Raw genomic sequence first — 26,563 nt, 5'->3', positions numbered from 1 at the left:
TGGAAATATCCCAAAATACACTCAAAATCCATGCAAAAATTAAAAATGTCCGACTTCATGTTGGGTTTAGAGCACGGCCCCAAGAGACAGACGGACAGGTGAAGTGTACAGTCATATACACTGAACAGAGCACCGCACCGTACCCTACTGTATCGTATCGTATCGTATCGTACCATAACGTATCGTATCGTATCGTATCGTATCGAACCATAACGTATCCTATCGTACCGTACCATAACGTATCGTATCGTACCGTACCATAACGTATCGTATCGAACCATAACGTATCGTATCGTACCGTACCATAACGTATCGTATCGTATCGTATCGTATCGAACCATAACGTATTGTATCGTACCGTACCATAAGGTATCGTATCGTATCGAACCATAACGTATCGTATCGTACCGTACCATAACGTATCGTATCATATCATAATGTATCATATCGTATTGTAATGTATCGTGACGTATCGTATCATAACGTATCGTTTCATAACGTATCGTATCATATCATAATGTATCATATCGTATTGTAATGTATCGTATCGTATCGTATACATAACGTATCGTATTGTATTGTAATGTATCGTAACGTATCGTATCATATCATATCGCATCCTACCGTACCATACCTTATCTTATTGCATCGTATCGTACCGTAACGTAACATATCGTATCGTAACTTAATGTATCGTACCGTATCGTAACATATCGTTTCGTATCGTAACGTATTGTACCGTAACATATCGTAACGTAACTTACCTTATCTTATTATATTATATTGTATCGTAACGTACCTTTTCGTATCGTATTGTACTTTATCGTATTGTATTGTATCGTATTGTAACGTATCGTACCTTATCGTATCGTAACGTATCGTACCTTATCGTATGGTAACATATCGTATCATATCGGGGGAAAACTAGGTGTTTCCGTCAGCCAATAAAAATGAAGCAGCAGGTGTTGAGGATGATGATGCAGGAGGTTCAATGTCCATATCAGTTATCAGTGAACGGACCACCTGATTGGCTGTTATCAGTGAACGGACCGTCTGATTGGCTGTTAACAGTGAACGGACCGTCTGATTGGCTGTTAACAGTGAACGGACCGTCTGATTGGCTGTTAACAGTGAACGGACCGTCTGATTGGTTGTTATCAGTGAACGGACCGTCTGATTGGCTGTTATCAGTGAACGGACCGTCTGATTGGCTGTTTTCATCTGCAGAGTTTTCATTGTTACGTTTTGTGTTTGTTTGTTTTCTTCACGTATTTGTTGATTTTGTTGTTTATGGACGATACAAACTTGATTATCTGTCATGTTCTATCACCGGTCTTTCAATGTGAAGTAAATTTGACTCACCCCCCCCCGTCCTTTCCCTCCAGGAGGCGGTTGCTAGGAGACGGCTGAGTTTGGGCAGCGCTGCATGATGCCAGGATGGCGCCTCTGCTGCCCCCTGTTGGTACGGAGGTCTTCAGACGCATCACGCCAGCCTCGCTGGAGGAACTCCAACAAAGATACGAAGTCGAGGAGAAGGAACGACAGAGGAGGAAGGAGAAGAAAATAGAGGTACAAAACATATTGATCACCTATCAGCTTCCAGTAACACGTAATCAATACACGGAGAACAAGTAATCAATACACGGAGAACAAGTAATCAATACACGGAGAACAAGTAATCAATACACTGAGAACAAGTGATCAATACACTGAGAACAAGTAATCAATACACTGAGAACAAGTGATCAATAGGTAGGGAGTATCACTATTACACAACGTTTAACCGATTGATGAGTCTGTGGAGCAGATGGTTGGCCGGTCGGCGATGCTGCACTGTGATTGGCCGGTCGGCGATGCTGCGCTGTGATTGGCCGGTCTGCGTTGGAGGGGCGGGACTTAGTGATGAAACAGAATGAATAAAATGAACACCTCTGTGATTGACAGGTGGCGGAGGAGAATCTTCCTAAACCGGCCAGCGACCTCGAGGCCGGCAAGTCCCTCCCCTTTATCTACGGAGACCCGCCCCCTCAGCTCCTCAACACCCCATTGGAGGAGCTGGATCCCTTCTACCAATCACAGAAGGTCTCTCTCTCTGACCTGTCTGTCTCTCTCGGAACTGTCTCTCTGACCTGTCTGTCTCTCTCTAACCTGTCTCTGTCCCTCTGACCTGTCTGTCTCTCTCTAACATGTCTCTGTCCCTCTGACCTGTCTGTCTCTCTCTGACCTGTCTCTCTCTCTCTCTGACCTGTCTGTCTCTCTCTCTAACCTGTCTCTGTCCCTCTGACCTGTCTCTCTCTCTCTCTCTCTCTGACCTGTCTGTCTCTCTCTCTCTCTAACCTGTCTCTGTCCCTCTGACCTGTCTCTCTCTCTCTCTCTCTCTCTCTGACCTGTCTGTCTCTCTCTCTCTCTAACCTGTCTCTGCCCCTCTGACCTGTCTGTCTCTGACCTGTCTCTCTCTTTCTCTAACCTGTCTCTGCCCCTCTGACCTGTCTGTCTCTCTCTGACCTGTCTCTCTCTCTCTGACCTGTCTGTCTCTCTCTATCTAACCTGTCTCTCTCTCTCTAACCTGTCTGTCTCTCTCTAACCTGTCTCTCTATCTCTAACCTGTCTGTCTCTCTCTAACCTGTCTCTCTCTATCTAACCTGTCTCTCTCTCTCTGACCTGTCTGTCTCTCTAACCTGTCTCTCTCTCTCTCTCTGACCTGTCTGTCTCTCTCTCTAACCTGTCTCTGTCCCTCTGACCTGTCTCTCTCTCTCTCTGACCTGTCTGTCTCTCTCTCTCTCTAACCTGTCTCTGCCCCTCTGACCTGTCTGTCTCTGACCTGTCTCTCTCTTTCTCTAACCTGTCTCTGCCCCTCTGACCTGTCTGTCTCTCTCTGACCTGTCTGTCTCTCTAACCTGTCTGTCTCTCTCGGAACTGTCTCTCTGACCTGTCTGTCTCTCTCTAACCTGTCTCTGTCCCTCTGACCTGTCTGTCTCTCTCTAACATGTCTCTGTCCCTCTGACCTGTCTGTCTCTCTCTGACCTGTCTCTCTCTCTCTCTGACCTGTCTGTCTCTCTCTCTAACCTGTCTCTGTCCCTCTGACCTGTCTCTCTCTCTCTCTCTCTCTGACCTGTCTGTCTCTCTCTCTCTCTAACCTGTCTCTGTCCCTCTGACCTGTCTCTCTCTCTCTCTCTCTCTGACCTGTCTGTCTCTCTCTCTCTCTAACCTGTCTCTGCCCCTCTGACCTGTCTGTCTCTGACCTGTCTCTCTCTTTCTCTAACCTGTCTCTGCCCCTCTGACCTGTCTGTCTCTCTCTGACCTGTCTCTCTCTCTCTGACCTGTCTGTCTCTCTCTCTCTAACCTGTCTCTCTCTCTCTAACCTGTCTCTCTATCTCTAACCTGTCTGTCTCTCTCTAACCTGTCTCTCTATCTCTAACCTGTCTGTCTCTCTCTAACCTGTCTCTCTCTATCTAACCTGTCTCTCTCTCTCTGACCTGTCTGTCTCTCTAACCTGTCTCTCTCTCTCTCTCTGACCTGTCTGTCTCTCTCTCTAACCTGTCTCTGTCCCTCTGACCTGTCTCTCTCTCTCTCTGACCTGTCTGTCTCTCTCTCTCTCTAACCTGTCTCTGCCCCTCTGACCTGTCTGTCTCTGACCTGTCTCTCTCTTTCTCTAACCTGTCTCTGCCCCTCTGACCTGTCTGTCTCTCTCTGACCTGTCTGTCTCTCTAACCTGTCTGTCTCTCTCTGAACTGTCTCTCTCTCTCTAACCTGTCTCTGTCCCTCTGACCTGTCTGTCTCTCTCTGATCTGTCTCTCTCTAACCTGTCTCTCTCTATCTAACCTGTCTCTCTCTCTCTGACCTGTCTGTCTCTCTCTAACCTGTCTCTCTCTCTCTCTCTGACCAGTCTGTCTGTCTCTCTCTAACCTGTCTCTCTCTCTCTAACCTGTCTCTCTCTCTCTGACCTGTCTGTCTCTCTCTAACCTTTCTCTCTCTCTCTAACCTGTCTCTCTCTCTCTAACCTGTCTCTCTCTCTCTAACCTGTCTCTCTCTCTAACCTGTCTCTCTCTCTCTAACCTGTCTCTCTATCTCTAACCTGTCTGTCTCTCTCTAACCTGTCTCTCTCTCTCTAACCTGTCTGTCTCTCTGCAGACGTTCATCGTGCTGGGTAAAGGAAACATCATCCAGAGGTTTAACTCCGACCCGGCGTGCTACCTGCTGGGTCCGTTGAACCCGCTGAGGATCGTCGCCATCCGGATCCTCATCCACTCATATCCTTTATGATGTCACACTGTCCTGCTCCCCGATTGGCCGATGAAAGCGGCAGCTTATTAATAAATGATCAGCTGATGATGTTTGTCTTTCCTTAAGAGCAGAACGTTATTCAGTTTGTTCATCATGGTCACCATTCTGGCCAACTGTGCCTTCATGACGCTGAGCGATCCTCCGCCGTGGAGCAAGACGGTGGAGTGAGTCCACGCAACGATAATACACACCAATACACACTAATAATACACACCAATAATACACACACCAATAATACACACAATAATACACACCAATAATACACACACCAATAATACACACAATAATACACACCAATAATACACACCAATAATACACACACCAATACACACCAATAATACACACAATAATACACACCAATAATACACACCTTAGAGGTCCAACCTTAAACATAAGAGGTCGAACCTTAACTATTAGAGGTCGTTATCTGACCTTAACTATTAGAGGTCGTTATCTGACCTTAACTATTAGAGGTCGTTATCTGACCTTAACTATTAGAGGTCAACTTGTCTGAAGTACTTGTCTGAAGTACTTGTCTGAAGTATTTGTCTGTCGTTGAACAGGTACGTGTTTACGTTCATCTACACGTTTGAAGCAACGACCAAAGTTCTGTCCAGAGGATTCTGTGTCGGTGGTTTCACCTTCCTCAAAGACCCGTGGAACTGGCTGGACTTCATGGTCATCAGCATGGCGTAATACTCCCAGCACACCTGAGATACACGATGATGATGATGATGATGATGATGATGATGATGATGATGATGATGATGATGATGATGATGATGATGATGATGATGATGATGATGATGATGATGATGATGATGATGATGATGATGATGATGATGATGATGATGATGATGATGATGAAGAAGACAGTCATGAAGGTGTCTCTCTGTGTTTCAGATACCTGACAGAGTTCGTAGATTTGGGGAACGTTTCAGTGTTGAGGACATTCAGAGTCCTTCGAGCTCTGAAGACGATCACAGTGATCCCTGGTCAGTGTGTCAGAGTGTCGGAGTGAGAGTTCACAGTTCTGATTGGTCGGTCGGGTTCTTAACCCCGCCCCCTCCCCCCTCAGGTCTGAAGACGATTGTCGGCGCTCTCATCCAATCGGTGAAGAAGCTGGCTGACGTGATGATCCTGACGGTGTTCTGTCTCAGTGTCTTCGCTCTGATTGGTCTGCAGCTCTTCATGGGAAACCTGCGGCAAAAATGTGTCCTGATCCCGCCGCTGTTGCTTGGCAACGGCACGTCTGACGTCGACGCCAGTTACTACGGCAACGACACCCATGGAAACAGTACAGGAAACAGTACAGGAAACGGTACCTTTGATTACTACGAGTACATCAACAACCCAGGTATGACGAACATGATACTACTACTACTACTACTACTATTACTACTACTAAAATACTTCATCCACAATCTGTCCAAGGTATAAATACGACTACTACTAACTCTAATACTACAATACCTCATTGACGACCTGTCCAAGGTACAAATACTGCTACTACTACAATAATACCTGATTGGCGTCCTGTCCAAGGTACTAATTAGCCACATGGGATGAACTGTCTCTCCTCCTGTCTTCCTGTCTGTCCGTCTGTCTCTCTGATAGAGAACTACTACTACCAGTCTGGTCAACTTGATGCTCTGCTGTGTGGAAACAGCTCTGATGCCGGGTACGTTCACCACACTGCTGCTGTCAACATGATGATGTCATAGATGATGTCATAGATGATGATGATGATGGTGGTGATGATGATGACGATGTGTTCAGGGTCTGTCCGGAGGGGTACATGTGTCTGAAGGCGGGGAGGAACCCAAACTACGGCTACACCAGCTACGACTCGTTTGGTTGGGCGTTCCTGTCTCTGTTCAGACTGATGACCCAGGACTTCTGGGAGAACCTCTTCCAGCTGGTCAGTGACGCACGGGTCCCAGGCACCTGTCTGTTCCTCACCTGTCTGTCTGTGTGTCACCTGTCTGTCCCTCACCTGTCTGTCTCTCACCTGTCTGTCTGTCTGTCTGCAGACGCTGCGAGCGGCGGGAAAGACCTACATGATCTTCTTCGTGGTCGTCATCTTCCTCGGCTCGTTCTACCTCATCAACCTGATCCTGGCCGTGGTCGCCATGGCGTACGCCGAGCAGAACGAGGCCACGCAGGCCGAGGCCAAACAGAAGGAGGAGGAGTACGCTCAGATCCTGGAGATGCTGAAGAAGAGAGAGGAGGAGGTCCGACCCGACACGACGGATCACCTGACCACATTTAACCAGCTGACCCTGAACGCACCGCACCGCTCATCATTTCTTCCTGTTGTTACAGCAGGCGGCCTGCAGGGCGGAGCTCTCTGCCAAACAGGATCCATCCACGAGCCACGAGCAAGAACACAACGCCATGGATGGTAGACACACATCAGACATATATACGTAGACGCCGCATTAGATAACGCCCTGATGCAGGGGTCAGTAACCTTTACTATCAAAGAGACATTTTAGACCAAAAAAAAAAAAAAAAAAAAATCTGTTTGGAGCCACAAAACATGTGATCATTGTGATGAAGGTAACTCAGTTTATAGTCTAAGTATATAGTATATCAGTCTAATGCAGTGAGGGCCAAAGAGACAATGTACTACGGAGTATTAGGGACACATTGAGGGAAAACACATCTGAGATTTACACAATAAAGTCATAACTTTACGAGAATAAAGACGTAATATTAGCCTGTAGGAGGGAGGAGCTATCAGAGTCAGAGGACCTGGACCTGGACCTGGACCTGGACCTGGACCTGGACCTGGACCTGGACCTGGACCTGGACTCTCACTAACCTTCTTGTGTGTTTCAGACTTTGCAGACGACCAGCGGCCGTGTCCTCCATGTTGGTACGTCTTCTCCGACATCTTCCTGAAGTGGAACTGCTGCGGCTGCTGGCGGCGGCTCAAGGGGTACCTTTACATCTTCGTCATGGACCCGTTCGTCGACCTCGGCATCACCATCTGCATCGTCCTCAACACCGTCTTCATGGCCATGGAGCACTACCCGATGACGGAGGAGTTCGAGGAGGTTCTGAGCATCGGAAATCTGGTCAGTGATGAAGACGATTCACAGTACATAAATAAAAGTATCCAAACCTCTCGTTCCTGGTGCTGACCTCTGACCTCTGACCTCTTGACCTCTGACCCCTCTCAGGTCTTCACAGGGATCTTCACGGCTGAGATGGTCCTCAAACTTCTGGCCATGGACCCGTATTACTACTTCCAGGTCAGACTTCCTGTTTGTTTGTTTGCCTTGGCGATGGTGGAACAGGAAGTGTCTCTCTCTCTCTCTCTGTCCCCACGGTAACACGTGTCTGTGTCTGTTGTCTGTGCTGTTGCCTCGGTTACAGGTGGGCTGGAACATCTTCGACAGCATCATCGTCACCATGAGTCTGGTGGAGCTGGGATTGGCTGACGTTCAGGGCCTGTCAGTGCTGCGCTCCTTCCGATTGGTCAGTGTGACATCATCAGTTATACCAAACACTACTTTTAACCAATCAAATCACTGTCTACCTGTCTGTCTGCCTACCTGTCTGTCTACCTGTCTGTCTGTCTACCTGTCTATCTACCTGTCTGTTTTCTCACCTTTCTGTCTACCTGTCTGTCTACCCGTCTGTTTCCTCACCTGTCTGTCTACCTGTCTGTCTGTCTGTCTGTCTGTCTACCTGTCTGTCTACCTGTCTGTCTACCTGTCTGTCTACCCGTCTGTTTCCTCACCTGTCTGTGTACCTGTTTGTCTCCTCACCTGTCTGTCTACCTGTCTATCTACCTGTCTATCTACCTGTCCGTCTACCTGTCTATCTACCTGTCTGTCTACCTGTCTATCTACCTGTCTGTCTACCTGTCTGCCTGTCTGTCTACCTGTCTATCTGCCTGTCTATCTACCTGTCTGTCTACCTGTCTGTCTGTCTGTCTACCTGTATGTCTACCTGTCTGTCTCCTCACTTGTCTGTCTACCTGTCTGTCTCCTCACCTGTCTGTCTACCTGTCTGTCTCCTCACCTGCCTGTTTCCTCACCTGTCTGTCTATCTACCTGTCTGTCTCCTCACCTGTCTACCTGTCTGTCTACCTGTCTGTTTCCTCACCTGTCTGTCTACCTGTCTGTCTGTCTGTCTGTCTGTCTACCTGTCTGTCTACCTGTCTGTCTACCTGTCTGTCTACCCGTCTGTTTCCTCACCTGTCTGTGTACCTGTTTGTCTCCTCACCTGTCTGTCTACCTGTCTATCTACCTGTCTATCTACCTGTCCGTCTACCTGTCTATCTACCTGTCTGTCTACCTGTCTATCTACCTGTCTGTCTACCTGTCTGCCTGTCTGTCTACCTGTCTATCTGCCTGTCTATCTACCTGTCTGTCTACCTGTCTGTCTGTCTGTCTACCTGTATGTCTACCTGTCTGTCTCCTCACTTGTCTGTCTACCTGTCTGTCTCCTCACCTGTCTGTCTACCTGTCTGTCTCCTCACCTGCCTGTTTCCTCACCTGTCTGTCTGTCTACCTGTCTGTCTCCTCACCTGCCTGTTTCCTCACCTGTCTGTCTATCTACCTGTCTGTCTCCTCACCTGTCTACCTGTCTGTCTACCTGTCTATCTCCTTACCTGTTTGTGTACCTGTCTGTCTCCTCACCTGTCTGTCTACCTGTCTGTCTGTCTCCTCACCTGTCTACCTGTCTGTCTACCTGTCTGCCTGTCTGTCTACCTGTCTATCTACCTGCCTCACCTGTCTGTTTCCTCACCTATTTGTCTACCTGCCTGTTTCCTCACCTGTCTGTCTACCTGTCTGTCTCCTCACCTGTCTGTCTACCTGTCTGTTTCCTCACCTGTCTATCTACCTGCCTGTTTCCTCACCTGTCTGTTTCCTCACCTATTTGTCTACCTGCCTGTTTCCTCACCTGTCTGTCTACCTGTCTGTCTCCTCACCTGTCTGTCTACCTGTCTGTTTCCTCATCTGTCTGTCTACCTGTCTGTCTCCTCACCTGTCTACCTGCCTTTCTCATGTCCAGATGCGAGTGTTTAAGCTGGCCAAGTCGTGGCCGACCCTCAACATGTTGATAAAGATCATCGGGAACTCGGTGGGCGCTCTGGGGAACCTGACTCTGGTCCTCGCCATCATCGTCTTCATCTTCGCTGTCGTCGGCATGCAGCTGTTCGGAAAGAACTACAAAGACTGCGTCTGTCGCATCGCGTCCGACTGCGAGCTTCCTCGCTGGCACATGTACGACTTCTTCCACGCCTTCCTCATCATCTTCAGGGTCCTGTGTGGCGAGTGGATCGAGACCATGTGGGACTGCATGGAGGTCTCGGGTCAGACCATGTGCCTGATTGTCTTCATGATGGTCCTCGTCATCGGCAACCTGGTGGTGAGTCTCTGCAGCCACAAAGAACCTGTTCCTGGTTTGGTTTCAGGTCTTGAATCTGTTCCCGGTCTTGTTGCAGGTCCTGAATCTGTTCCCGGTCTTGTTACAGGTCTTGAATCTGTTCCCGGTCTTGTTGCAGGTCCTGAATCTGTTCCCGGTCTTGTTACAGGTCTTAAATCTGTTCCCGGTCTTGTTGCAGGTCCTGAATCTGTTCCCGGTCTTGTTACAGGTCCTGAATCTGTTCCCGGTCTTGTTACAGGTCTTAAATCTGTTCCCGGTCTTGTTAAAGGTCTTGAATCTGTTCCCGGTCTTGTTACAGGTCTTGAATCTGTTCCCGGTCTTGTTACAGGTCCTGAATCTGTTCCCTGTCTTGTTGCAGGTCCTGAATCTGTTCCCGGTCTTGTTGCAGGTCCTGAATCTGTTCCCGGTCTTGTTACAGGTCCTGAATCTGTTCCCGGTCTTGTTACAGGTCTTAAATCTGTTCCCGGTCTTGTTACAGGTCCTGAATCTGTTCCCGGTCTTGTTTCAGGTCCTGAATCTGTTCCTGGCCTTGTTACAGGTCCTGAATCTGTTCCCGGTCTTGTTTCAGGTCCTGAATCTGTTCCTGGCCTTGTTGCTGAGCTCGTTCAGCGGTGATAATCTGGCGGCTCCAGAAGAAGAAGGAGAAAACAACTTGCAGATTGCCCTGAACCGGATCAATAGGGCTGTGGCCTGGACTAAGACCTGGATCCTGGAACATATCTGGACTATGATGGGAAAGAAGAACCACGTCAGTCCAGACCACCCCGGTAGGACCAGGCCTGGTTAAAGTTTAGTATTTGTTCAGTGTTCCAGGAGTTCTATAAATCACAGATTTGATGACTTAATGAATTTTGAGTGGTTTAATGATTTTTCATCGTCAGCTGTCGACGGTGAGGAAGACGAGAAGACGACGAAGGAGATTTTGGCTTTGACCTTTGTGAACTTAGGCCAGCCGGGGTCAGAGGTCAAGTCCCTAGACTGTAACCATGGCAACCTGACCAGCAACTACCACAACATTCCTTGCCTGAAGGTCCCCATCGCCGAGGCCGAGTCAGATTTGGAGACGCCTGACGATGATGACGATGATGATGAAGAAGAAGAGGATGAGGAGGAGGAAGAAAAGCACTCCCAAGTAAACATTATGCTATTCTATTCTATTCTATTCTATTCTATTCTATTGGAGCATTTCACCTAAAACTGAACTGTAGTGTTTCACATAGATGGAACCTGCAGGTGAACAAGGTCAACATTTAACTAACAGACCCTAACAGATGCTAATGGACCCCAACGGTCCTTAACAGACCCTAACGGACCCTAACGGACCCTAACAAACAGACCCTAACAGACAGACCCTAATGGACAGACCATAACAGACAGACCTTAACGGACCCTAATGGACATATCCTAACAGACCCTAACAGACAGACCCTAATGGACAGACCCTAACAGACAGACCCTAATGGACAGACCCTAACGGACAGACCCTAACAGACAGACCCTAACAGACAGACCCTAACGAACAGACCCTATCGAACAGACCCTAACGGACAGACCCTAACGGACAGACCCTAACGGACAGACCCTAACGGACAGACCCTAACGGACAGACGCTAACGAACAGACCCTATCGGACAGACCCTAACGGACAGACCCTAACGGACAGACCCTAACGGACAGACCCAAACAGACCCTAACAGACAGACCCTAACGGACACACCATAACAGACAGACCCTATCGGACAGACCCTAACGGACAGACCCAAACAGACAGACCATAACAGACAGACCCTAACGGACAGACCCTAACGGACAGACCCTATCGGACAGACCCTAACGGACAGACCCAAACAGACAGACCATAACAGACAGACCCTAACGGACCCTAATGGACATACCCTAACAGACCCTAACAGACAGACCCTAACGGACACACCATAACAGACAGACCCTAACGGACCCTAACGGACAGACCCAAACAGACCCTAACAGACAGACCCTAACGGACACACCGTAACAGACAGACCCTAACGGACAGACCCTAACGGACAGACCCTAACGGACAGACCCTATCGGACAGACCCTAACGGACAGACCCAAACAGACAGACCCTAACAGACAGACCCTAACGGACACACCATAACAGACAGACCCTATCGGACAGACCCTAACGGACAGACCCTATCGGACAGACCCTAACGGACAGACCCTAACGGACAGACCCTAACGGACAGACCATAACGGACAGACCCAAACAGACCCTAACAGACAGATCCTAACGGACAGACCCTAACGGACCCTAATGGACCCTAACAGACAGACCCTAACAGACAGACCCTAACGGACAGACCCTAACGGACAGACCCTAACGGACACACCATAACGGACCCTTACGGACCCTAACAGACAGACCCTAACAGACAGACCCTAACGGACCCTTACGGACCCTAACAGACAGACCCTAACAGACAGACACTAACGGACTTACCCTTACAGACCCTAGCGGACCCTAACGGACATACCCTAACGGACCCTAACGGACATACCCTAACGGACCCTAACGGACATACCCTAACGGGCATACCCTAACAGACCCTAACAGACAGACCCTAACGGACAGACCCTAACGGGCATACCCTAACAGACCCTAACAGACAGACCCTAACGGACAGACCCTAACAGTCCCTAACGGACATACCCTAACGGACCCTAACGGACATACCCTAACGGGCATACCCTAACAGACCCTAACAGACAGACCCTAACGGACAGACCCTAACGGGCATACCCTAACAGACCCTAACAGACAGACCCTAACGGACAGACCCTAACGGGCATACCCTAACAGACCCTAACAGACAGACCCTAACATACCCTAACGGACCCTAACAGACAGACCCTAACAGACAGACCCTAACAGACCCTATCGGACCCTAACAGACAGACCCTAACGGACAGACCCTAACGGGCATACCCTAACAGACCCTAACAGACAGACCCTAACAGACAGATCCAAACAGACCCTAACAGACCCTATCGGACCCTAACAGACAGATCCTAACGGACGGACCCTAACGTACCATAACGGACCCTAACAGACAGACCCAAACAGACCCTAACGGACCCTATCGGACCCTAATAGACAGATCCTAATGGATGGACCCCAACAGACAGACCATAACGGACCCTAACGGACCCTAACAGACCCTAACAGACAGACCCTAACAGACAGACACTAACGGACATACCCTTACAGACCCTAGCGGACCCTAACGGACATACCCTAACAGTCCCTAACGGACATACCCTAACGGACCCTAACGGACATACCCTAACAGACCCTAACAGACATACCCTAACAGACCGTAACAGACAGACCCTAGCGGACCCTAACGGACATACCCTAACAGTCCCTAACGGACATACCCTAACGGACCCTAACGGACATACCCTAACAGACATACCCTAACAGACCGTAACAGACAGACCCTAACGGACCCTAACGGACATACCCTAACAGTCCCTAACGGACATACCCTAACAGACCCTAACGGACATACCCTAACAGACCCTAACCGACATACCCTAACGGACCCTAACGGACCCTAACGGACATACCCTAACAGACCCTAACCGACATACCCTAACAGACCCTAATGGACACAACCTAACGGACAGACCCAAACAGACCCTAACAGACAGACCCTAACGGACAGACCCTAACAGACCCTAACAGACAGACCCTAACAGACCCTAACAGACCCTAACGGACAGACCCTAACAGACCCTAACGGACAGACCCTAACAGACCCTAACAGACCCTAACGGACAGACCCTAACAGACCCTAACAGACAGACCCTAACGGACAGACCATAACGGACCCTAATGGACCCTAACAGACACACCCTAACGGACAGACCCAAACAGACCCTAACAGACAGACCCTAACAGACAGACCCTAACGGACAGACCCTAACGGACCCTAACAGACCCTAACAGACCCTAACGGACCCTAACGGACAGACCCTAACAGACCCTAACAGACCCTACACACCCGAACACACAGACCCTAACGGACCCTAACAGACCCTAACGGACCCTAACGGACAGACCCTAACAGACCCTAACGGACGGACCCTAACAGACCCTAACGGACAGACCCTAACAGACCCTAACAGACCCTAACATACCCTACAGACCCGAACACACAGACTCTAACGGACCCTAACAGACCCTAACAGACCCTAACAGACAGACCCTAACAGACCCTAACAGACCCTAACAGACAGACCCTAACAGACCCTAACGGACCCTATTGGACCCTAACAGATAGACCCTATCGGACCCTAACAGACCCTAACAGACCCTAACGGACAGACCCTAACAGACCCTAATGGACAGACACTAACAGACCCTAGCGGACAGACCTTAAACAGACCCTAACAGACCCTAACGGACAGACCCTAACAGACCCTAACGGACAGACCTTAAACAGACCCTAACAGACCCTAACAGACCCTAACGGACAGACCCTAACAGACCCTAATGGACAGACACTAACAGACCCTAGCGGACAGACCTTAAACAGACCCTAACAGACCCTAACGGACAGACCCTAACAGACCCTAACAGACCCTAACGGACAGACCTTAAACAGACCCTAACAGACCCTAACAGACCCTAACGGACAGACCCTAACAGACCCTAACGGACAGACCCTAACAGACCCTAACAGACCCTAACGGACAGACCTTAAACAGACCCTAACAGACCCTAACGGACAGACCCTAACAGACCCTAATGGACAGACACTAACAGACCCTAGCGGACAGACCTTAAACAGACCCTAACAGACCCTAACAGACCCTAACAGATAGGGTCCGTTAAGGTCCGATAGGGTCTAACAGACACTAACATGTGTTTCAGTGGTATTACGTCTATGAATGACAGGCAGATGTGAACTACGAATTTCGGGTTCTTGGCAATTTCATTCCAAGTTTGACTCGAGCAGAAAAATTTCGACAACGACCGATAAAGTAAATTTGATGAACCCTGGCGGCTCAGAGAGTCACATATGAACATGAATATGAATGACTAAAATCTGTCTGATGTGTTTGGTCAGTGTGACGAGTCGTCGGTCTGCAGCACCGTACAGAAGCTTCCTGACGCTCAGGAGGACGAAGACGAAGACGAGCACGATGCAAACACACCTGAGGACTGCTTCACTGACAGTACGAACACACACACACATTCACACACCTGTGTACCTCATAAAATAACATCCGACATGTATAAGAAATATCTGAGAAAAGGAATCACGGATATCCACGACTGAATTGTAGATATTGCAGAATCGTACTTGTCAAAATTAGGGATATCTTAAATTAGAGTTTTGACTTGTCAAAACAACGTTACAGATATCTCTAATGAATATCGGCGGGTTGACAGAAGAAGACCTTGGCCGTAACCTTTGCTGTGTGTATATCTTTCAGAGTGGTACAGACGCTGTCCGTTCCTGGACATAGACACGTCCGAGGGCAGAGGGAAGGTCTGGGCTAACGTCAGGAGAACCTGTTTCTCCATCGTAGAACACAACTACTTTGAGACCTTCATCATCTTCATGATCCTGCTGAGCAGCGGAGCTCTGGTAAATATTATTATTATATGGATGCTGGTTGGTCTGTTCAATGTGATCACATGACTGAGCAGATCAGATCTGATTGGTTCTCAGGAACGTGTGAGTACTAACCTGTGGAGACAACATGGCCGACAGCACTGGGCTACTAACACGGCTGACAGCGGACTACAAAAATGGCCGACATTCTGAATACTAACATGGCCGCCACATGTCACACAGGTGAGATGATCTTTAACTAACACTTATTAACCCTTAACATCCTGAGACCGGCGGGGTCGCTGCTTCTTTAGTCACAAAAGGCTTCGACGTGCACACGCCTACGTAGCCACGCTGAACATAACTACACACACACACTTACTAACACCGTATACTAACCTGTTACACTAACATGTCATAAAATGTCCGTGAGGTGACGCCGGTCTCTGTGTGAACAGGCCTTTGAGGACATCTACCTGGAGCAGCGGCGGGTCATAAAGACGGTTCTGGAGTACGCTGACCAGGTGTTCACCTACGTGTTCGTGGTGGAGATGCTTCTCAAGTGGGTCGCCTACGGATTCAAGACCTACTTCACCAACGCCTGGTGCTGGCTCGACTTCCTCATCGTAGACGTAAGAACATTAATACCTGCAGGAGGTAGTAACATAACTAATGGGTTAAAGGGATGAGAGAAACAACCCGTTCTCGCTCCCAACTCGTCAAATACCGACGCAACCTTTGGTGTCTGTATGAGACGCACCGGGCTGACCGCTATGTGAACCCGTTGTAAAGTCCACCAATCACAAGCCTTCAAATGTATTTGATAAAAGAAAACTGGACGAAATCATAAAAAACTACACACGGTGCGTACAGGGTTAAGCTTTGTTTATATTCGCAAGACGGCGCGGACATCCTTGTGGGCCTCCGGGGACGGCGCAGGCCTCCTCCGTGGACGGCGGAGTGGTACCGTAAAGGAAAGTAGGTTGCCTGGCAACAGTAGTGAACACCAATCTCCAACGTACGTACCGCCAAACATTACATCTGTGTACTTTAATTATTACTGTCGCTGACCTCCAAGACTAAATGACTTCCTGTCTCTCGGCGCTTCCCCTCGGGTCGCCGCTCTTTACATCAGACCTTTTTTTTTGCTTTTACAAAACGATCAAACGATAGAAAAATTCAGAGGTGCACAAAAAAACTACCGCGACGCACGCGTAACTCGCACCTGCTTCAATACGGCGAGCATAAACCAGGCTTCACGGCTGCCGGCGCCACCGCTAGAGGGGCACCTGTCAGTCTCTCAGTTCCTTGGTCACCTGCAGTATGATGTCATCACCACGTGTGCTGTGCCTTCCAGGTGTCTCTGGTGTCTCTGACGGCGAACATCCTGGGATACTCTGAGCTGGGAGCCATCAAGTCTCTGAGGACTCTGAGAGCGCTGAGGCCCCTGAGGGCCCTGTCTCGCTTCGAGGGCATGAGGGTGAGACAGGCCTTTTAGACACTGACACACAGACAGACAGACAGACAGGTTTATCAATAGGTAACCTGTCTCCCTGTCTGTCTCTCTGTACCTGTCTGTCTGCAGGTGGTGGTGAACGCCCTGGTCGGAGCGATCCCGTCCATCTTCAACGTGCTGCTGGTGTGTCTGATCTTCTGGCTGATATTCAGCATCATGGGAGTGAATCTGTTTGCAGGGAAGTTTTATTACTGTGTCAACCAGACGTCTGAGGAGATGTTTCTACCTGAAGAGGTCGACAACCGGACCGAGTGTTTCTCCCTGATGGAGGAAAACTCCACCGAGGTCCACTGGAAGAACGTCAAGGTCAACTACGACAATGTGGGGATGGGCTACCTGTCACTGCTGCAGGTGGTGAGTCTCTATAGCACCAATACACCACCTAACAGGTTATAGCACCAATACACCACCTAACAGGTTATAACATCAATACACCACCTAACAGGTTATAGCACCAATACACCACCTAACAGGTTATAGCACCAATACACCACCTAACAGGTTATAACATCAATACACCACCTAACAGGTTATAGCACCAATACACCACCTAACAGGTTATAACATCAATACACCACCTAACAGGTTATAACATCAATACACCACCTAACAGGTTATAGCACCAATACACCACCTAACAGGTTATAACATCAATACACCACCTAACAGGTTATAGCACCAATACACCACCTAACAGGTTATAACATCAATACACCACCTAACAGGTTATAACATCAATACACCACCTAACAGGTTATAGCACCAATACACCACCTAACAGGTTATAACATCAATACACCACCTAACAGGTTATAGCACCAATACACCACCTAACAGGTTATAACATCAATACACCACCTAACAGGTTATAGCACCAATACACCACCTAACAGGTTATAGCACCAATACACCACCTAACAGGTTATAACATCAATACACCACCTAACAGGTTATAGCACCAATACACCACCTAACAGGTTATAGCACCAATACACCACCTAACAGGTTATAGCACCAATACACCACCTAACAGGTTATAGCACCAATACACCACCTAACAGGTTATAGCACCAATATACCACCTAACAGGTTATAGCATCATTGGCAGAGTCAATACACCACCTAACAGGTTATAGCACCAATACACCACCTAACAGGTTATAACATCAATACACCACCTAACAGGTTATAGCACCAATACACCACCTAACAGGTTATAGCACCAATACACCACCTAACAGGTTATAACATCAATACACCACCTAACAGGTTATAGCACCAATACACCACCTAACAGGTTATAGCACCAATACACCACCTAACAGGTTATAGCACCAATACACCACCTAACAGGTTATAGCACCAATATACCACCTAACAGGTTATAACATCAATACACCACCTAACAGGTTATAGCACCAATACACCACCTAACAGGTTATAACATCAATACACCACCTAACAGGTTATAGCACCAATACACCACCTAACAGGTTATAGCACCAATACACCACCTAACAGGTTATAGCACCAATACACCACCTAACAGGTTATAGCACCAATATACCACCTAACAGGTTATAGCACCAATATACCACCTAACAGGTTATAGCATCATTGGCAGAGTCAATACACCACCTAACAGTTTATAGCATCAACGGCAGAGTCAATACACCACCTAACAGGTTATAACATCAATACACCACCTAACAAACTCTGTTTGCAGACGACTGAACTTTATATATTCAGATGTTAATTTGTCTCTTTCAGGCCACATTTAAAGGCTGGATGGACATCATGTACGCAGCGGTGGACTCCAGAGACGTCAGTGACCCGCCTCATAGTTTTACTATATACACTAGTACTAATACTGGATCTGATACTGGTACTAATACTGGACCTGATACTAGTACTAATACTGGACCCGATAGTAGTACTAATACTGGACCTGATACTAGTACTAATACTGGACCTGATAGTAGTACTAATACTGGACCTGATACTAGTACTAATACTGGACCTGATAGTAGTACTAATACTGGACCTGGTAGTAGTACTATTAGTACTAGTACTAGTACTACTAGTGGTGTCATACATTGTACGGAGACATTTACATCAAATTCATGATTTTGCATTAAATAGAATTAAAACTACCGTTAAAGTGACTTGACCCTGGACACCATGGTTACCATACTGTGCGTGCAGGTGGAGTCCCAGCCGATGTACGAGGCCAACCTGTACATGTACGTTTACTTTGTGATCTTCATCATCTTCGGCTCCTTCTTCACTCTGAACCTCTTCATCGGAGTCATCATCGACAACTTCAACCAGCAGAAGTCAAAGATAAGTTTCTGCTCGCTGACGTTCACGCCGCCGTTAGTCCAGAACCACTTCTGTTTGTTATCATTGTTATTATTATTATTATTATTAGGAATATTAATTGTGAATGAATGTGGTCCTTTCGCCTCTACATGGGAGGAACAGATCTTTTCATGACGGAGGAGCAGAAGAAATATTACAACGCCATGAAGAAACTGGGCTCCAAGAAACCTCAGAAGCCGGTTCCTCGACCTGAGGTCAGTTCAGTTACTTCCTGTGTGACCTCATCACATACAGGTGTGACCCGTCAGTCCGGTTCACGTCTCGTTGTCTCACCAGAACCGGTTCCAGGGTCTGGTCTTCGACCTGGTCACCACGCAGTTCTTCGACATCTTCATCATGGTGTTGATCTGTCTCAACATGGTGACGATGATGGTGGAGACGGACGAGCAGAGCGAGGAGAAAGACTACATCCTGTACTGGGTCAACCTCGTCTTCATCGTCGTCTTCACCCACGAGTGCATCCTGAAGATGATCGCACTCCGGCAGCACTACTTCTCTGTCGGCTGGAACATCTTCGACTTCGTGGTCGTCATCCTGTCCATCGTAGGTGAGTCGGCCAATCGGCGTCTGGTGATGTCATTGTCTCATCTGGTGATGTCATATAAAAACAGACGTATACACTTCATCTCTGATCTATTCTAATACCCCATTACCTATATATATATATAATTATATAATATAAATCTTGAATTTACTAGATTAATATCGTAGATTTACGAGAAAATAATCACAAATTTACAAGAAAAAAAAATCTGAATTTACGAGATTAAAGTCGTAAATTACAAAAAACAACTCACAAATTTATGAGAAAAATTTAGAAATTACAAGATTAAGATCGTAAATTTGCGAGACAATATATCAAAAATTTACAAGAAATAAAATCAGAATTTACACAATTAAAGTTGTAACTTTACAAAAAAAACAACTCACAAATTTACAATTAAGGTTGTAAATTTGCAAGTAAAAAAAAGAACGAAATAAAAAGAAGAAGAATTTGCAAGTGAGTTTTTCTGTTTAAGAGAATCATTTTAGAAAAAGCTCTTCGGGGTTTATCGAACAAATGTAAGATATTTCAAGAATAAAATCAAAATTAGATTTTTAATATTATATTTAGAAAATTAAGTATTAATATTTCCAATATCTACCCGATGGAATCATACAACTTTTTATTCATAATGACTTAATTCTTTATTTAACGTGACTGTTTACTCAAAATATTACAACTAAAAATGAAGACTTAAAATATCTTTTCACAAAATCTTACATTTTTCCTCAAAAGATTATTCCTTTTTTTCTTGGAGAATTAAGATTTTTTTTTCTCCAAATATTACAATTTAAATCTAAAAAAATAAAGACTCCAAATAAAAATAAAAAAATCTTGAAATATTACAACATTAATATTGCAAAATGTTGAATTTTTTGTCTCTTTAATATTACAACTTTTTTCCTTAAATCATTTCTTGGAGAATTAAATTTTTTTTCCTCCAAATATTTCAACTTAAATCTCAAAATATTAAGACTAAAAATAAAAATGAAAAAATCGTAAAATATTACAACATTAATCTTGAAATATTGATTCAAAATTGAATGTTGTAATATTTCAAGATTTGTTTTATTTTTATTTTTTGAGTCTTAATATTTGGAGAAAAAAATCTTAATTCTCCAAGAATAAAAGAAAAAAATCTTTTGAGAAAAAAAGTTTAAACATTTAATTTTAATAGAAAAGTAGTAATATTTTGAGAATAACATCTTAATTTTTAGTTACGTTAAATAAAGAATAAAGTCATTATGAGTAAAAAGTTGCTCCGAGAACAAAAAGTTGTATGATCCCATCGGGTAGATATCTGGAAATATTCAAAATTAATTTTCGAAATATAATAGAAATCTAAATTTGATTTTATTCTTGAAATATCTTACAGTTGCTTTATAAACCCTGAAGAAAAACAGAAAAACTCACTTGCAAATTACTATTTTCTTAATCTTGTAAATTCTGATTTTTTTTCCTGTAAATTTGTGATTTATTTTTGCGTAAATTTACAATATTAATCTTGTAAATTCTGAAATTTTTCTCATAAATTTGTGAGTTTATTTTTTTTTACGACTTTAATGTCAGATATTTCGAGTTTTTCCTCGTAAATTTGTGAGTTTTTTCTGGTAAATTTACAACTTTAATCTTGTAAATTATGATTTTTTTTTCTTGTAAATTTGTGATTTATTTTCTCAAAAAATCTACGATATTGATCTACTAAATTCAAGATTTATATTTCTTAAATTTTAGGAGATGGTTATTAGATTAGATCAGAGATGAAGTGTTTCAGTCTATTTTTATAGAACAACATTTTCTCTTCAACCCAGAAGAACTGGTTTCAAATTCTTCTTTCCATCCTTCCTTGCTTCCTTCCTTCCTTGCTTCCTTCAGGTCTCCTCCTTGCTGACATCATAGAGAAGTATTTCGTCTCGCCAACGCTCTTCCGTGTAATCCGATTGGCTCGGATCGGCCGAGTCCTTCGTCTCATTCGTGGAGCCAAGGGGATCCGCACGCTGCTGTTCGCCCTGATGATGTCACTTCCTGCCCTCTTCAACATCGGCCTCCTCCTCTTCCTCATCATGTTCATCTTCTCCATCTTCGGCATGTCCAACTTCGCTTACGTGAGGAAGGAGGCCATGATCGACGACATGTTTAACTTCGAGACGTTCGGGAACAGCATGATCTGCTTGTTTATGATCACCACGTCGGCGGGATGGGACGGGCTGCTGAACCCCATCATGAACACGCCGCCGGACTGCGACCCCGACGTGGAGAACCCCGGGTCGGCGGTCCGAGGGGACTGCGGCAGCCCGGCGTTGGGCATCGTCTTCTTCACCACCTACATCATCATGTCCTTCCTCGTGGTGGTCAACATGTACATCGCCATCATTCTGGAGAACTTTAACGTGGCGACGGAGGAGAGCGCCGACCCGCTGTGTGAGGACGACTTCGAGATGTTTTATGAGACCTGGGAGAAGTTCGACCCCGACGCGTCGCAGTTCATCCAGTACAGGTAAAGAACCGGATGCCTCTCAGTGGACCTGCTCTTCTGGTTAGATCTGGTTAGATCTGGTTAATCTGACTCCACCTCTCTCTCTCTCTCTCTGGGCTTCGCAGTAAACTGTCGGATTTCTGCGACACCCTGAAGGATCCTCTGAGGATCGCCAAACCAAACACCATCAAACTGATCCACATGGATCTGCCTCTGGTTCCTGGAGACAAGATCCACTGTCTGGACATCCTGCTGGCCCTCACTGCTCAGGTGATTTCTGTTGGGATCTTATTATATATGATATTATTCTATGTTGTTTTATGTATAAGGGTGTAACGATTCATCTACCACATCAACTTATAATCCTACGACTCGGAAAGTTGTCCTTCAGGGGACGTAAATCGATCAATTTTCAAGGTAAATAATCGATTGTATCGATACTAAGAATTTGCAGCTTGTGTTTAGGCACAAACGTTATATGGACGTATATTTTAGTAAAGAAAAGTTAAACGTTCCTGTGTATGACGTCATCAACATGCTCCAGTGGCGCCAATCTGAGAAAAACTAAAACTAAACGAATCAGGCTGATGGCGTTGAAGAGCCAGACGAGAGAGAGAGAGATTCAAGCCGTGTTTGAGGTCCAGCATGTGGAATTATTTTGGCTTTTGTAAAAAGGGAGACGTCCTCGATAAATCACTCGCTGTATGCAGAATATGTAAAGGTCAGAATCAAATACAACGGCAACACGACCAGTCTGTCCACGCACCGACTGAGACGCCGATATTATTGTTCTACCGTTTATATTCAAAATGAAGACAGAAGGAGGTTAAACTGCTGTTCATTTAACCTGAAGTGGTTGGAAGTATCGTATCGTATCGCTCTAGATGAACCAAATATCGTCTTTGTATCGTATCATATCGTATCGTATCGTATTGTATCGTATCGTATCATATCGTATTGTATCGTATTGCTCTAGATGAACCAAATATCGTCCTTGAATTGTTTCATATCGTATCGTATCGTATTGTATCGTATTGTATCGTATTGTATCATATCGTATTGTATCGTATCGTATCGTATCATATCGTATCATATCGTATCGTTTCGTATTGTATCATATCGTATTGTATCGTATCGTTTCGTATCGTATCATATCGTATTGTATCGTATCGTATCATATCGTATTGTATCGTATCGTATCATATCGTATTGTATCGTATCGTTTCGTATCGTATCAGATGAACCAAATATCGTCCTTGAATGGTATCGGAACCATAGAAAGTGATACGTATCGTAGTGAGGACGTATCGTTCCACCCTCATTGTGTTAGATAATGTTTAATGTGTTATATGAAATGATATTGTACTCTCTGTGTGAAGGTTCTGGGTGATTCAGGAGGGATGGACGCTCTCAAAGCCAGCATGGAGGAGAAGTTCATGGCCAACAACCCCTCCAAGGTTTATTATATTCTACCGGTTCATCTACTAGAGACTCTTATTGTTTCATCTACTAACAGATAATCATTGTGACCTGCAGGTGTCGTACGAACCAATCAGCAGCACCCTGCGGAGGAAACAGGAAGAGGTGGCGGTGATGGTGATCCAGAGAGCGTACAGGAAACACCTCCTGCAGCGGACGGTCAAACTGGCGTCCTACAAATACCGAGAGAAGACGGAGGGACGACAACTCGAGCCGCCGCCCGAGACGGAGGGACTTCTCAGTAAACGAATCAGTCAGCTGTACGGAGACGGCGAGGAGACGGAGGACCCTCCTCCCACCCGGGTGGAGCTCCAGAGGGAGGTTCAGCTCCACGCCGCTCCGCCCCTCAACGCCGCCTCCAACTTCCTGCCAGATGAGAACCTGAAGGAGTCTATCGTCTGAGGTTTAACTTCCCGTTTCCCTGTGCATTGTGGGAACTCACCTGTCGGAGGAGCAGAGTGTCTCCGTTAAAGAGTGACGGATCAGCAGTAGATGTGCTGACGTCCTCTAATCAGAGAAATTAAACTTTATCAGTCTGTGATGGTCCACAGCGTTCCTTAGAGTTTAACACCAGAAGATGAACGTATGAGACGACCAATCACTAGAGGAGGGAAATAAAAAATATGTATCGAGATTTTTTTTTTTTACTATTTCTAAACAGATGTTTTAACACCAGAATGGATATATCTGCTTCATCTGAGTCTATGCGGAGGTAGAAGGAAGTTACAGCTTTTATTGTGGTAGTCTGAGTAACGTGACGTCATATCCGTTCCGTATCCGTCAACCAAAACAAAGCTCAGAGAGTGTAAACCGTTGGAGGGTCGTCGTGGATACGACCTGCACCCTCACATGTTAAATCCAGCGTGGTAAACACTACACATCCAGTAAAGGATGGAAACACTTTGGGTTTCACACATTGACAGGAAAAGCAGAGCTAGACAGAGCAGAGCTAAAGCTGCATGCTAACTCTGTCACGGACAGGAAACGTTATGGTATCGCGGTAACGTGGCGGTGGAGCCGGCCGTCGCTCTCGTCTCTGTGGTCAAACGGGCCGACGCTACGACTGTAGAGCACCCAGATACTGACATTTGTGTTCTCTGCATTGAAACGGCCCCGATGGAGCTGACCATGGATGGATAAAGAGAACGGAGCTGACGGGAGAGCTAGAGACCACCTTGGAGAAGTTAGAGGAAGTAGACACGTGGGACTACGTCCGCTTTTCAAAATAAGGTGTTAACAAAGGGAACTGTAGATACAAAATACATCTATAGAAATTAGATTGATGGATTATATTCACCAGAAGTATAAAACATTATAGATTAAAAAGAGAACACCACTAATCTGTGAGGGAAATGTCTTTATTCTTTGATTTCTGGGTTGCTGGATAATAAATGTAATCAATAATTCCTGTCAATGATTCTGATATATTTGACTTCAGGACGTCTCTGACTACAGACATGCTGAACATCAAACATTTTTACTGGATTCATTTAGAGATTTTCAAAAGTAAAAGTCTCTAGAAGCGGATGATTCTACTTGTTCCCTTCGTGGTCTAGAGGTAAACAAGTTAACAACAATCAATAAATCAGAATATTGAATCAGCACCAGAGTCTGTTGATAGTATCTAATCATTAGATAGGTGAATCGTCCCAGCTCTACCAATCACGTGACATTATTCAGTGGTCAAATCTGACCGTTTAGGAGAAAGTAACTGATGACATAAGAACAAAGTTTTGATTGCCGGCCACTGTAGCAGCTTGAATCTATTCTTAAATGCATATTTAATATGTCTGATTGTTTTTATTTTTATCCTCCGTCTCTAAAGCTGGTTTATGCTCGCCGTAGTGACGTACTTTCCAACCCTCACGATTTTCCCGAGAGACTCCCGTTTTTCATTGCCTCACTGATGAATATGAGCTTATGCCAGAGATTCACAAGCCAAGGTCACACCAGAGGGGAGAATTATTCAGTTTTCTTTCTTTCATCTTTTAAAGCCACCAGAAACAAAGTCTCTGAAACTCTAATTGTTCTGGGGGAGGACCTCCAGACCTCCAGACGCCTCGCTTTGGTTTTGAAATCCTCCCCCTTTTTTTTTTTTAAGGTCTGAAGGTTGGCGAGTATGCGTAGTGAAGCCGGCGGCGAAGTGCCAGAAAATTACACCATCACGGCTTTGGCGTGATGCGCGAAGGCTCCGCAAGTTGTCGCGGTGGTTTGTCGTGCACCTGTGAATTTTTGTAATTACGCGCCGACTGCTCGCACTGCGCTTTTCATCTCTACATGGATGCCTTCCGGGAAAGACAGGCTGAGTAGGTTGGCCTGCATCGAAATCTCTGTGACTGTTCATTGAGAGACCACAGGGACTATACTATACTACTAGCATGAGGTTATACTACTAGTATAGTATGAAGTTATACTTCTAGTATAGTATGAAGTTATACTACTAGTACAGTATGAGGTTGTACTACTAGTATAGTATGAAGTTATACTACTATTATAGTATGAGGTTGTACTACTAGTATAGTATGAAGTTATACTACTAGTATAGTATGAGGTTGTACTACTAGTTGTACTACTAGTATAGTATGAGGTTGTACTACTAGTATAGTATGAAGTTATACTACTAGTATAGTATGAGGTTGTACGACTAGTTGTACTACTAGTATAGTATGAGGTTGTACTACTAGTATTGTATGAAGTTATACTACTAGTGTAGTATGAGGTTGTACTACTAGTATAGTATGAGGTTGTACTGCTAGTATAGTATGAGGTTGTACTACTAGTATAGTATGAGGTTGTACTACTAGTATAGTATGAGGTTGTACTGCTAGTATAGTATGAGGTTGTACTACTAGTATAGTATGAGG

The 26,563-nt window shown here is 45.7% G+C and overlaps 2 protein-coding genes across 3 annotated transcripts in view; both read left to right on the top strand.

Annotated features, from left to right (window-relative positions):
• LOC141781376 (sodium channel protein type 4 subunit alpha B-like) overlaps window positions 1-4,300 on the top strand; it is a 22,293-nt gene extending 17,993 nt beyond the window's left edge. For both annotated transcript variants that reach the window (XM_074657090.1, XM_074657091.1), the window contains exons 2-4: window positions 1,386-1,569; window positions 1,945-2,082; window positions 4,132-4,300. In XM_074657090.1, coding sequence (XP_074513191.1) covers window positions 1,438-1,569; window positions 1,945-2,082; window positions 4,132-4,263 — 402 coding nt within the window. In that variant the 5' untranslated portion in view covers window positions 1,386-1,437 and the 3' untranslated portion in view covers window positions 4,264-4,300. The remainder of the gene's footprint in view (window positions 1-1,385; window positions 1,570-1,944; window positions 2,083-4,131) is intronic.
• A 63-nt stretch (window positions 4,301-4,363) lies between these two features.
• LOC141781377 (sodium channel protein type 4 subunit alpha B-like) lies at window positions 4,364-26,535 on the top strand. The gene is given in 27 exon segments (XM_074657092.1): window positions 4,364-4,448; window positions 4,848-4,976; window positions 5,188-5,279; window positions 5,363-5,641; window positions 5,902-5,965; window positions 6,064-6,205; window positions 6,318-6,577; window positions 6,906-7,071; window positions 7,074-7,367; window positions 7,473-7,544; window positions 7,669-7,770; window positions 9,316-9,672; window positions 10,259-10,457; window positions 10,572-10,822; window positions 14,811-14,919; window positions 15,181-15,335; window positions 15,761-15,934; window positions 16,660-16,782; window positions 16,888-17,172; window positions 18,589-18,642; window positions 19,024-19,161; window positions 19,290-19,394; window positions 19,477-19,747; window positions 21,620-22,241; window positions 22,346-22,490; window positions 23,600-23,677; window positions 23,757-26,535. Coding segments are annotated over 27 exon segments (5,082 nt in total). The 5' UTR covers window positions 4,364-4,377; the 3' UTR covers window positions 24,102-26,535.
• Window positions 26,536-26,563: the final 28 nt, after the last annotated feature.

This window comes from Sebastes fasciatus, chromosome 13 (assembly GCF_043250625.1).
Source record: "Sebastes fasciatus isolate fSebFas1 chromosome 13, fSebFas1.pri, whole genome shotgun sequence".
In the NCBI taxonomy this organism is placed as follows: domain Eukaryota; kingdom Metazoa; phylum Chordata; class Actinopteri; order Perciformes; family Sebastidae; genus Sebastes; species Sebastes fasciatus.
Note: the sequence above shows the minus strand (reverse complement) of the source record. Positions and strands in the feature narration are given on the sequence as shown.